This window comes from Talpa europaea (assembly GCF_964194135.1).
Source record: "Talpa europaea genome assembly, chromosome: X".
In the NCBI taxonomy this organism is placed as follows: Eukaryota; Metazoa; Chordata; class Mammalia; order Eulipotyphla; family Talpidae; genus Talpa; species Talpa europaea.
Genome location: NC_140081.1, coordinates 47,650,931 through 47,665,446, shown reverse-complemented (window position 1 = coordinate 47,665,446; position 14,516 = coordinate 47,650,931). Strand labels below are relative to the sequence as shown.

At 39.3% G+C, this 14,516-nt stretch overlaps 1 protein-coding gene across 1 annotated transcript in view; it reads right to left on the bottom strand.

Annotated features, from left to right (window-relative positions):
- Positions 1-1,720: 1,720 nt before the first annotated feature.
- The window catches only part of TAF1 (TATA-box binding protein associated factor 1), a gene marked incomplete at both ends in the record, with an annotated part of 99,917 nt that continues 87,121 nt past the window's right edge, over positions 1,721-14,516 (bottom strand). Inside the window, 4 exon segments of the mRNA XM_084259212.1 lie at positions 1,721-1,943; positions 4,459-4,636; positions 13,018-13,174; positions 14,345-14,470. Of these exon segments, the coding sequence (XP_084115338.1) occupies positions 1,721-1,943; positions 4,459-4,636; positions 13,018-13,174; positions 14,345-14,470 (684 nt within the window).

The window sequence follows — 14,516 nt, the reverse complement described above, 5'->3', positions numbered from 1 at the left end:
CAGTTCAGGCTCCATTACCCTTTATTTGAAATAGATTTGCTCCCCTCCAAACCATTCTCCACACCACTGCTGGAATTTAAAATAAAATTTTATTACAAAAATAACACATACTTGTAAAAAAATTTAAACAATACAGAAATAAAAGCACAATGCCCCACTCAGTATACATACAACCATATAACCCTCCTCCAATCCCATGTCCCAGAGGTTATCACTATTAACAGTTTAGCATATATCCTTTCAGACCTTGCATATACAAGCATATATAAACACATATACATATATACAAATAGTTTTGTCTTTTACAAAAATGGCATCATACTTGTCTGTTGCATATGATTCTTCTAATTCTTCATTCTAGAGACAGGAAATTTCTAGAACAAATATCTGATTATATCATTCCACCAGAGTTCCTCATTCCCCATATGAAATTCACTCATGAGCATCAAATGCAAAACTATTTATGATATGGTTTCTGCCCATCTTTCATTATCATCTCCAGCCATTCCAGCATTGAAGGACTAGAACATAAACCACCTTAAATTCTCTCTGGAACAAGGCAGGTACAAACAAACAAACAAACAAACTAGGAACACACTCTGCCATTTCGAGACTTTGGCCTTTTCACTTTATGTTACACTCTGCCTGACTTTTTCATCTGGCAAGCTTCTACTAATTCTTCAACAAGCAGCTTAAAAATTACCTCTAGGAAGACATCTCTGACTTTTTCAGACAGTATCACTCCTCTATTTTCCCCTACACTTTATATCTAATTCCTTAATTGCACTAATCTGACAGTACTATAATGATATATTAACATGTTTGGAATTCCATCCCCTCCCCCAACTTGATAGCGAGGTCTCTGGGTAAAAGAATTGTGTCTTATTTAACCTTTGCATCCCAAGGATCTGATAGAGTGCTTATAATGGAGCAGATATTCAACAACAAATCTGTTGAGAATTTTATAATTTAGAAATGTTAACTGAGTACCTACCATGCACAGAACCATATCCTAAGCATGAAAAGAAACAGAAGACACAGTCTTTGCCTTAAGGAACTTACCATTTTCCTACCATTTCACCAGGGGAAGGGTGGGGGAGGGACAGAACACATTTACATGGCAACATATCATTTCTGACATAATAGGCAGTTTCAAAGATTTATAGTCATTTGCCTTAAATCCATTTAGGAACAAGGCACTGTATAACCAAATAAATAATAAAATTATGGGCAGTTTGTCCAATAGGTTTATATTTTTAGTGTGGCACAGAGTCCACCAGAACCAAATCTGCTGTCCCAACAGTGGGGTTGTCACTTGTTCCAGCCTACAAATTAGAAAACTGAGATGATACCATGCTTGGAAAATTTCTAACACATCAAGAGGACACAAAGGTATTAGTCCTTGCATAATTTCTCCTTTTTCCCCAGGGGAAACAAAATGATACCAAGAGCAATAAATGGAGTTAAAGGAGGGCACTAGAGAAAGAGATTGCTCTCTTGTTATTAGTGGAAAAGGGTTGCTTGGTTTTAAGTCAAAGGATATCATTGCCCCAGGAAGATCAGGAGAGGCGATTATCATTTACTATTTTTTTTTAAAGGCTAAGGTGTTAATCTGGTGATTTCATGATCAGACACTGTACAAATATAAACAAATTGGGGAAAGGTGAACCACCTAGGCTGGAGAACAGGGAAGGCTGACCAAGGAGGCCCAAAGGAAGCCTCATTCATCAGAGTCCAAATCACTGTCCCCAGCAATGGAGTGGAAATCCTCACTGTCCTCCTCGTCCTCTGACAGGTGGACCTGGCTTAGTACACTCGGCCCAGAGCGCTGCTCTTCCTCCTCCTCATCTTCTTCCTCCTCTGATACCTCATACCCACCGATGCTGCTGAAGCTTGTGTCTTGGGTGTTCGACTTGGGATCAGGCTCCTCATAGCTCCCATAACTGAGAAGAGAAACATGTCATCTCTCAAGCTCGGGCACCATCCTCTAGCTGACCATTCCCATTCTCCGATGCCACCAAGGGATCAGCCCATCTCACCTCCCCTGGACACTAAAATGTCTGGTTCTAGACTGTTCTACAGTTTCCCAAGAAAAAAAAATGATCCTGTTCAGAAACCTCAACATGCCAACTTCATATACACCAGAACCTGAATGAAAGAAACTTCCTATACTCTGAACAACACACTGCCAACTTACATGACCATAAATGCTCTGATAGCCTCATAATTTCACCTACCACTTGCAGCTTCACTCATCTACATATCCAATTAGTCAACAGTCCTTAAGATTTTGCCTCTTCACTGTTTCCTGTCTCTATCCCCTCCTTTCCATCCCTACCTTGCCTACCTTGGCTTAGTACTTTGTTATCTCTGGCCTACACTACTGAAATCATTCTTCACATGCCTCCAGTCTTGCTCTCCTCCAATTAATTCTTCACACTTCTGCCAGAGTGCTCTTTATTTTTGTTTGTTTGTTTATTCTTAATTTTACTCAAAAAAAAAAAAATCACACAAGTAATGCATGTTCACTGGTAGGGAGGGGAGGGGAGGGGAGGAATATACACCAGAAAAAAAAGGAAAAAAAAATACCAGTAACTTCCACCACCCAGAGATAATCTTTTTATAGCCTTCCAAATTTTTTTCTATGTACTTCACTTAGATGCTTAGACATTTTTTTATTTACAAAATTGGAATACTCTACATACTTTTCAAGAATCTGCTTTTTTCACTAGTGATTATAACGAACATCTTTCCATGTCAATAAACATACATCTATAGTATCATTTTGAAAGCTGTATGGTATTCCACTACATGGCTGTAACATGATTTATTAACAGTTTGTCACTAGGACATTTAAGCTGTCTCCAATTTTCCCACTATTAAAAACAATGCTGTGATAAACATCCTTGTACAAACAACTTGATGAAGGTGTTTTTTATTATTCCCATAGAATAATTTCCTAGACATGGAATTTTGGGGCTAAAGGGGATGCACATTTTAAGTTTTTAATTTATAACGATAAATTGCTATACTTTTCTCCCATCCATCTCATCTTATCAATTTACATTACCAACCATTTGAGAATATCCTTCTCCTTATACCTTTTGCAACATTGGGTATTATCACTCACTTTAATCACTGCCAATCTAACAGGTAAAAAATTCCATTTCATTGTTTTATTGCATTTCTCTGATACTTAGGGAAGTTATTTGATCATATTACTCTCATTCAATGTCTGCCCAAATTTTCAGATCCTTTATGATTTGGTGCTTACCTCTTAAAATCACATGGTTCCTACAACCATAGTTGGATCAAGCAAAAATTCTAAGAATACTGCGCTAGCAGTGCTCCTGCTTCTGTGTCTCTATATAAGTCCTTGCTTTCTAGAGTGACCTTTGTTTTTGTATTTATCTAATTCCTATTCTGATTCAGGTTGGTTTTCTTTTTCTAACCAGTTTCCCTACCCCACTTCCACTCAAGTCCTAAAAAATCCCATGGCTGCCCATCATAGCACTTTTCATCTTATAATGTGACAGTCTGTTTACCTGTTTTAAGTTTCCCACCAGAGCGAACTCTTGAAGGAAGGGACCTGCATCTTAGTTGCTTTTGTACTTGTGATAAATATTTGCTGAATGAATAAAGATCAATTGCTTGCTGGATACCACTGGCCAGATGTACCATGTGTATCTTAAATCCAACAAGCCCAAAGACAAATTCATGTTTTTCCTCCTTTCTTAGCCCCATCTAATACCCGTTTTTCTTTCTTATCTCAGTGACATTCCCAATCATTATATATGTGATCTTACCTGAATTCAACTGATGTGCCCCTCTAGACAGCTAGTGAGTATGTCTCACCCCCCACCCACTCCTAACAGATGGATCCCAGCTGAGATCCTTCTCATTGCCCTAGAGTTACTTAACACACAAATTTGACATTACTTCCTTTTCCTTAAAGGTCCTCTATAATACAATGCATTGCTATTTCTGGTTGCCCTCAACCATACTTGGTTATATTTCTGTGCCTTTGAACATACTGTTCCATGTCTAAAGACCTCATCTGTTGCCACCATATTTACTTAGTAGATTCATTACTTCTGTAAGGCCTAGTTCAATTTCAAATGTTTCCCCATCTGTGAAACCTCCACTGATTACTCCAAGCAGAGTGAGACATTCCCTCCTCAGTGGTTACTTGGCACTTTGAATTTAACTTATGCTATGGCACTCATCACATTACATTTGTAATGATTTTGTTGTATCAGTCTCTTCCACTAGACTGTAAGCTCCTCAAGGGCAGGATATTTCTTGCTCCTCTGTGCATCCCCAAGGGACTAGCACAGTGCCTGGCCCTAGTAGGTGCTCAGGAAATGTTTGATGGATGAAAGTAATCTGATGCTGAGCCCTTTGACATCATAGCTGGGCACTGCTGCCACAGCCCTGTAGCATGTTGCTGCCGATTACCTGATGTTGCTATCCTCCAAACCACGGGAAGCCTCCCCACCATCTCCCTCATAGGACATCATGCTTTCTTCATTTTCCATGCCCATTCTTGTATTCTCCTGAAGCACTCGTGGCTGCTTGGGTCTTATCCCACCAGATCCCACATCGGAGTCACTTCCACTCTCACTCAGCTGGATAGCTGTGAAATGAGACAGATCCTGAGATAAGCTTGACAGAATTAACATCTATGGCCTAAAATCAGAGGACTCCAGGTCCACCCACAACACGGCAGAATAGAGATTGGGATCACTCTCTCCCCTAAAAACAACTAAAAAAAATAACAATATTCGCTCATAGGAAGATCCAGACACTCCATTCCTTCTAGAATACCAGGACTTTCCCATAGAGATCTCGAATTAAGGTTGGGGACTGCAGAGGGGAAGGAATTAGAAGGGAGTGTGACAGCAGATATCCCAACTGGCAGAAATGGCTGGGGGTCAACCACCCAAGCCACACTGGGGCAAGCTAGTATACTGTAAAATTCCCTGGATAAACTTTGCTGAAGCCCAAGTGGACAGAGACATGATCCAGGGCAGTGGGAATTCCGTGGGTACAGACCTGGAAGACTGTGAACTCCGTTGTTGGTGTGGGCACCAAAAATTCTCTCCCTACCACCTTCTCAGAAGAGATCAAAGAAATGCCAGGCTGAGCCAGGTTAGACTCCATAAAAAGCCCCACAGCAGAGAAGTTGTGAAATAACTCAGAAGTCCCTTGGGAAAGTAAACAAATGGCATGTAGGTACTGCAGTCCCACAGAAGCAGTAGTAGAGGTAGGGGTGGGGAGCTAATGGCCATTGTTGGTGGCCACAGCAACAAGGCAGTATACGCTGCATTCAGGTGCAGCACCGCCTGCCTGGAGCCTGAGCCTAGCAGTCCTAACTCCCACCACCAGTAGACTCATGATCTTAAGCAGAAAGGAGCATCAGGGAGGTGGGGTGGGAAGTTAAGACAATCCAAATACGGAATACAGCTTGCTGAGGAACAAAAGGAGGCAGAGGTGACTGTCTTCACCCCTCAAATGGAGATCAAGTATGAAAGCCCCAGATTCTTCTCCTGCCCCAACTCACACCAAGGTAAACTAAGAAAAGAAACAAAATTAAATCCCCAGCTTCCCAACCACACACTAACAAAACACATACACATCAAAAAAGTAAAAAATAAATAAATAAATAAATAGCACACATGCCTAGGAAGCAAGAACATCTGAAAACAAGATGGAATAGCACATAATAACAGAATCCTGAGACAAATATAAAGGGTAAAGAAATAGATCAGGCAGACTTCAAAACAACAGTATTAAAAATGCTAAATGAGGGGCCTCCCTGGTGGCGTAAGGGGTTAATACACCACACTATGAAGCTATCCGTAGCCACTGTAGTGTGAGTTCGATCCCTGGCCTTGGAGGTGACCCACATGGTGCATCAGACCTCTCCTGTCTCGCCTGCTGATCCCCTCAGCAGTGTATTACAGTACATCTGCCTGTTCTGCTCCCCACTCTGTCTCTGGTGAGTCCTCTCACCTCCCGCACCTCTGGCCTGTACCCCAGCTCTTATATGCATAAATAAAAAGAAATCTTTAAAAAAAATGCTGTATGAGCTACTGGAAGGTTAGTCAAAGAACGACAGACAGGTACAAGATCTTAGAAAGGAAATCCAGGAACAAAGAGAGTTCTTCACAGCAGATACTGAATATATAAAAAGATTACAAAAAGAGACTGAATGAAATGCAGACAAATTTAGAAAGCACTTTAAATAGAATTAAACTGACAGAAGAATTTCAGATGTAGAAGACTCAAAAGAGAATTCTGTTCCCCACTGGTAAATTCTCTCACTCCCCACACCTCTAGCCTGTACCCCAGTTCTTGTATGCATAAATAAATAAACCTTTAAAAAAAAAGAAATATCAGACTCAATTAGAAGAGAAAACGTAAGAATAACTGGGATCCCAATTATAACTTTTGCTTCCCAGAAATGGAAGCAAAAATGCTACTTAAGGAATTAAGAACTGAGAAGTTCCCAAGCCTAAAGAAACAATTAAATATAGATGTTCAGGAAGCAAAGAGAACACCCAAATTTTTAAATGAGAGAAGGTCTACATCTAGACACATTATTGTTTAACTATCAAGAATCAAAAATACAGAAAAAAATTTGCAGGAAGCAGGGAAAAAATAACTTATAAAGGCTCACAAATTAGCCTTTCCCCGAATTTCAACCCAGACATTCTCAAGCCAAGAAGAGAGTGGACAGTAGTATTCACAATCCTAAAAGACAAGCACTGTCAGCCAAGAATACTTCATACTACAAAATCATCATTCAAGTATGAAGGTGAAATAAAGGTCTTCCCAGACAAACAGAAGCTAGTGGAGTTTACCACCATCAGATCTGCCCTTCAAGAAATGTTGGAAGGAGTTCCACAAGAAAAAGTGAAACACAAATTCCCAAGCAAAATGAGAACAGGAATACAAAACCAGAAGCAAGAATATAATGAGTCAACAACAAAACAATAAAAAGAAGGAAGAAATGGACAGAAAACTGTAGTAAAAGTGTCAGAGAACAGAAAACAGCTCATAGAGGACCCACGAAACAGGAATTTAAATAAAACCCTCATGGCAACCATTAACCAAAAATCTGGAATAGAGACCCACAGATGAAGAGAAACAAAGAAATTGATAGACAATACTAAGGAGAGGCCAACCAGAGCAGAGACAAACAAATGGAAAAAGAAACAACAGAAAAGTAAAACAATCAAAAACAAAATGACTGATAACAGTTCATATCAATACTCACTCTAAATTTGAATGGTCTGAATTTACCAATAAAAAAACATAGACTAACAGCGTGGGTGAAAAAGTTTTGGTCATCCATATTTTGCTTATAAGAGACCCTTTTAACACCCAAAGACAAAAACAAACTAAAAATAAAAGCTTAGAGCAGGGCCTCCCCAGTGGCGCAGCAGTTGAGCGCTGGGTTGCGAAGCTGCCTGCAGCCTCTGCAGCGCCAGTTTGATCCCCGGCCACCAGGCGAGGGTCCCACATGGCATGCAGACCTCTCCTGTCGCCCGCTGCTCCCCTCAGCAGTGTACTTCGTCAGTCTGCCTGTTCTGCTCCCCGCTCTGGCTCTGGTGAATTCTCTCACCCTCCCATGCTTCTGACTGTACCCAGTGCTTGTATAAATAAATAAAATAAATCTTTAAAAATAAATAAATAAATGGCACTCTAAAATAAGACTGCAAGTATTAAAAAAAAAAAAAAAAGATTAGAGCAAATCCATACATGCTAGTAATTCAAAGAGGAGGAACTACTATCCTCATACCACAGAAACTAAACTTTCAACAATGAAAATTAGGGACCAAGATGGACACTATATAATGACAACTGGAACAATTCACAAAGAAGATATTAACTGTTATTAATATTATGCACCTAATATAGGAGCACCTAGTTACATAAAGCAACTAATAAACAGATCTAAAACAATGTATCAACAAAAACATAATCACTGTCGTGACCTCAACACACCACAGACAGGAAGGAAGAGATCATCCAGACAGTAAATTAAGAAAGAAATATAGGCCTTAAATAAAGTGTTAGAACAGATGGATTTATTGGACATTTTTATAGCTCTCTATTCCAAAAGAAATAGAATCCACTTTCTTATCTAGTGCACATGGAACATTCTCAAGAACAGATCATATATGTCATATAGGACATAAGCCATGTCTCAGAGAATACACAAAAATAGAAATTATATCAAACATCCTCACAGACCACAATGTTATAAAGGTAGAAATCAATCATAAAAAGAAGCCTGGAATAAACCAAAAAGTGGTGAATAAGCAAAATACTTCTGAACAACTCCCGGATCAATAAAGACATCAAACAGATCAAAAAGTATCTGGAGAATAATGAAAATAGAGAGAAAAGGTACCAGACCCTAATGTGATGCTCTAAAGGCAGTACTACGTGAAAAGTTTATAACAATACAGACCCAGATAAAAAGGAAAAAAAACCCCACAAAAATCTCAAATAAACACTCTAACTTTGCAGCTGAAGGAACTAGAAAAAGAAGAAAAGCATCCAAAAACCAGCAGAAGGAAAGAAATGATAAAAATCTGAGAATAAATGAAATAGAAAACAAAAAGTTTAAAGGATCAGTGAAACCAAGAGTTGTTTCTTGGAAAAAAAAATTAACAAAATTGACAAGCCATTAGCTAAGCTTACAAAGAAGAGTGAAACCCCATTAATCAAATCAGAAATGAAAGAGGCAAAATTCTATCAGATACTGCAGAAATACACAGGATCATAAAAACCTATTACAAAAGTCTCCATACAAACTGGACAACTTAGAAGAAATGGATTAATTTTGAATCAAGATGGATGAAATAGACAGCTTAAACAGTTTAATCACAAGTGCTAAAATTAAAAGAGTAATAAAAAACCTCCCTAAGAACAAAAGTTCAGAACCAGATGGCTTTCACAGTGAATTCTACCAAACCATCAAAGAAGATCTAATACCTATCCTACTTAAACTCTTCAAAAAGATGGAAGAGGGGGCCTCCCCTGGTGGTGCAGGTGGTTGAGCTCAACGCTGTGAAGCTGTCCGCAGCTTCTGCAGCACAAGTTTGATCTCAGCTGGCCAGGGAGATACCCACATGGTGCAGCAGACCTCTCCTGTCTCGCCCGCTGCTCCCCTCAGCAGTGTATTTCAGTCATTTTGCCTGTTCTGTTCCCCACTGTCTCTGGTGAATCCTCTCATCCTCCCATACATCTAGCCTCTACCCTGGTTCTTGTATGCATGAATAAATAAATCTTTAAAAAAAAAAAAAAAAAAACATGGAAGAGGGAGGAAAACTCGCCAACATATTCCCTCCCTCTGGCCAACATTGCCCTGATCCTAAAACCAAATACAGTACAAAAAAAAAAAAAAAAAAAAAGGAGGGCCTCCCCTGGTGGCGCAGCGGTTGAGCGCTGGGCTGTGAGGCTGCCCACAGCCTCTGCAGCGCGCTGGTTCGATCCCCGGCCACCGGCGAGGGTCCCACATGGCGCACAGACCTCTCCTGTTGCGCCCACTGCTCCCCTCAGCAGTGTATTTTGTCACTCTGCCTGTTCTGTTCCCCGCTCTGGCTCTGGTGAATCCTCTCACCCTCCCGCGCTTCTGACTGTACCCAGTGCTTGTACAAATAAATAAATAAATCTTTAAAAAAAAAAGGAAATTATAGACCAATATTTCTGATGAACACAGATGCAAAAATCCTCAATAAAATCCTAGCAAACTGAATAAGCAATGTGTCAAGAGAATCATCCACAATAATCAAGTAGGCTTCATCCCAGAAATGCCAGGATGGTTCAAAAGATGCAAATCAATGTCACTCACTAGATCAACAAAAAGGATAATAAAAACTATGTGATCATTTCAATAGATGCCGAAAAGCATTTGACAAGATCCAGTATCCATTTATGATAAAAACACTAAATAAAATGGGAATAAATGGAACTTATCTAAACATTATAAAAGCCATATGACAAGTGGTGAAAAGCTAAAAACATTCCCACTAAGATCAGGAACAAGACAAGACGTTACCACTGTTATTCAACAGAGTCCTAGAAGTCCTAGCTGAAGCAATTAGGCAAGAAAAAGGTATAAAAGGAATCCCAATTGGAAAAGAAGTAAAACTTCTTTTGCAGATGACATATTAATATATTTAGAGAAATCAAAAGACTACAAAAAAAAAAAAACGAGAAGAAATGAATACAGTAAAGAGGCAGGACACAAAATCAATGCACAAAAATCAGTTGCATTTCTTCATGTAAACAATGCATAGAAGAAAGGGAAATAAGGAATATAATCCCACTTACAAGCACACCAAAAAGAATGAAAAACAGAAGTAAACTTAACAGAGGCGAAAACTAAAAGACTCTGTTAAAAGAAATAAATACACAAGGAAATGGAAAGATAGACTGAAGACTTACATCGTTAAAATGGGCCATATTACCTAAAGCAACTTAAGGTTCAAGGCAATACCTATTAAATTCCAATGACTATTTTCAAGGAAAATTAACAAACAAGAATAAAATTTATATGGAACCACAAAAGACTCCAAATAGCTAAAGCAATCCTGAGAGAAAAGAAAAATGGAGGTATCATACTTTCTGACTTCAAACTATTAATATATTACACAGCAAAAGTAACAGAATAATAGGGCACTGGAACAAAAACAGAAACTCAGACCAATGGAATAGAACAAAGTCCAGAGATAAACCACACAAATATCGACAATTATTATTATTTTTTTTTGTGGGACCCTCGCCGGCGGCTGGGGAACAAACTGGTGCTGCAGAGGCTGCCCACAGCCTTGTAGCCCAGCGCTCAACCGCTGTGCCACCAGGGGAGGCCCTGGACAATTAATCTTTGACAAAGGCGAAGGCTACTGTCATTCAATGGAGAAAAGATAGCCTCTCTAATTAATGATGCTGGCAAACATGGATAGCCACATGCAAAAAGAAAAAAAAAAAAAAAGAACCAAAATCCATACTTAAAGGGCCTCCCCTGGTGGCGCAGGTGGTTGAGCGTAGTGCTATGACGCTGTCCGCAGCCACTGCAGCACTGGTTCGATCTTGGCCGGCCGGCGAGGGTCCCACATGGCATGGCAAACCTCTCCTGTCTCGCTCGCTGCTCCCCTCAGCAGTGTATTTCAGTCAGTCTGCCTGTTCTGTTCCCCACTCTGTCTCTGGTGAATACTCTTACCCTCCCACGAATCTGGCCTGTACCCCAGTTCTTGTATCAGTAAATAAATAAAAATCTTTTAAAAAATTAATTAATAAAAAGATCCATACTTAACTCCATACACAGAAAATAATTCAAATTGATTAAAGATCTAGATATAAGAAACAAAATCATAAAGTACTTGAAAGAAGACACAGGGGACACACTACAGGTTATTTACCAGAGAGAGGTATTTGGAGATTCAACCCCAATGACAAGAGAAACAAAAGCTTTTGTTCCTCAAAATAAACCATCACAAAAACAAAAAGGCAATCTACAGAATGAGAAAAAATATTTGCATATCACACATCTAACAAGGGGCTTATCTCCAAAAGTTACAAAGTTCTTACATGATCCAACAACAAAAAAGCAAACCACACAATCAAAAAATAGGCAAAGGACCTAAACAGACATTGCTCTAAAGACATTCAAGATGGCCTACAAACATATGAAAAATTGTTTCCGTACTGTAAGAGAAATGCGAATCAAAGCCACAATGAGATAGCGCCTCACCCATGTGAGAATGGCCCATATAAAATTAAAGAATGAAATCAACAAATGTTGGTGAGGTTGCAGAAAAAAAGGAACTCTCATCCACCACCAGTGGGAATGGAAGCTGGTTCAGCCCCTATGGAAAACAGTATGGAGATTTCTAAAGAAAATAAAAATGGAAATTCTGTATGATGCAGCAATACTCTCTATTATAAAAACTCTAATACAAAAAGAGTTACCTACGCCCATGTACATAATAGCACTGTCTACAATTGCCAAGTCATAGAACCAACCGAAGTGCCCTTCAACAACAAATGGATAAAGAAATTTTGGAATACATACTCAGTGGAATACTACACAGCTGTGAAAAATGAAATAGTGGCATCTGGGACAAAACAGATCTTGAGGTGATTATGTTAAGTGAAATAAGTCAAAAAAAATGAAAGACATATCAGATGGAATCATTTGTGAAATATAAATACCAAGAAAAAAATATATGTAGGCAAAATTTAGTAGGAATAAATCTTGAACTCAGTGAAATAATTTAATGGTTATCAGAGGAACAGGGGGAAGGAAGGAAGAAAGGGGTACTCACATAGTGGTTTGGTGGAAGTGAGTAAAACTTGCACACATGGAAGAGCAAAAATGTAACCCCCAAATTAAACATTTTTAAAAAAACACAAAAATATCTTTGGCCTAGTCTTCCAAAATGAATTATTCTCATACATCGGTCGACACATGAATCTTGCATGGGCTCCTCCCTAGAAGATTTCTCTTTTAATTGCTCAGGGTCAATTGGCAAGATTTGTAGTTTGGAAACTGAATCCAAATAACCTTTTCCTTTTTCCATCTCAGTTCAACTTACCTGTTTTTTCTCTATGATCACCTCCTATATTTTCCCCCTGCCATGTCATTAATCCACAAAATATCCCAAAACAAGGTATTTTTTTTTAATTTCCCTTCCCTGTTGTTGCATGTAACACTTCTTTCTCATCTTTATCAAGTATTCAAAAATCAAGGTTGTTACTTAGGAACTGCCTTTTCCACTGTCATTTCTTATACTCCCTGCATTTTATTTCTTCATTTCCTTCAAGATAAAAGAATATGATCATCCTGTGAGCCACTGCTTAGTACTCTTAAAGTCTACTAATGGAACTTCAATAAGAGAGTAGCTTTTGGCAATAGCATATGTGGCCAAGCACTTCTATCCAGTCCAGGGGTTGATAAAGTAAGCTACACAGGAATAGAAGCACAGGTGCAAACCTTACCAGAAAAAGGATTATCTCCTTCTTCATCACTCCCGGCATCTTCCTCATCATCTTCTCCTTCAGACATAAGCAAATCCTCATACAGGACACTGGCTTGAGGCTGTTGCACAGTTCCTTCCTCTTCATCTGCAAGTTCACCATCTGCATCTTCGCCTTCCTGAGTAAGACCAGTTAGGAGTTAAAGTCCCACCAACTGATAGAGTAGGGAGCCGGAAGCCATTACCAGTGCTGCCACCCTCTGCTGCCTCACAAGAAATTAAAAATTTTGGTGGACAGACTTGTTTAGCTGGTGCCAAAGATTAAAGTCCTCATTATGGAGACCCTATGATACCACCTTGGGATTTGGCCTGCCCTGTTCTGTTGGGGATCCTATCATAATGGTATAATGTAACCATAAGCTTCTGTAAGTACACTACCTGGGGTTGGAGTCTTAGGTTTCCCATATTCCACTTCCTCATTATACTTTTCATTATCTACATGAGAGTCTTCCTACCCACATCTGAGCAAGGAACACAAAAAGCACATCATTGAGGGACATGACTGAAGGAGTGAATAACCAAGGACTCTCACTGAGGTACAGCAAACATTCTTCCTTGATATCCCAGTCAACATCACAGCTAGCGGGGGCTGTTTACACCGTTCCAGGCATATGCATTATCAGCCTTTCATTCCTTGTGAATCATGTGTAGCATACAAAAATCCCAAAGAACAGGTAGGTCCTTGGTCTAGTCTTACTCTATCATCACAAGGAAACTCTTTTCTTTCTAACCCAAACTTTCCTTAGCTTATGTTGGTGAAAAACAGAAAAACCCTTCTGGATTTTACACTCCCCAGCGGAATCCTGACCGAGAGCAGTTAATAGTATTTCTGACTTTGGATCAGGAGTAATTTCTGGTACCTCTAGAAAATGTCAATTTAAAAAAATTAATTTCATAAATAAATTTAATTTATATATAGTAAGTAGCAAAGTAAAGTAACAGTAAAGTACAATAAAGTAGCAGTAAGGTAGGCAAGTATTTTTAATTGTGCCTCAATGCAGTTGGTCTTCTAGTCACCAGTCAGGTTGCTTTGATGCCTCATATACTTTTCACACTTGTGCCATCCCTTAAGTTATGCTGTGCCTGACTCTGCTCATGGGGGCAGATAGAAGACTATGATGGTCACGTGATCAACCAACATTTTACTTTGAAATATTTCTAAGTCTTCATTCCCAGACTAAGGGGCTCAATCATCCTTAACACACACTTATATCACCATAACCACTTCCCAACCTCCCATCCCAAAGTATACTACTCCCAATTTCACAAAGAGAGAAAGAACATCCTACCCGTGTCACCTGTTTCTCTGGGGTGGCAGTAGGAATATCCAGGACAGACATATTGCTCTCATCTTGAAATACAGAGGCATCTCGAGACATACTGAGGGATGTGTTGGTATCATACAAATCAGGAGGCTGTGGTACAAATTATACAACTTAGCTTCTATTTAGGAGAGTAGGA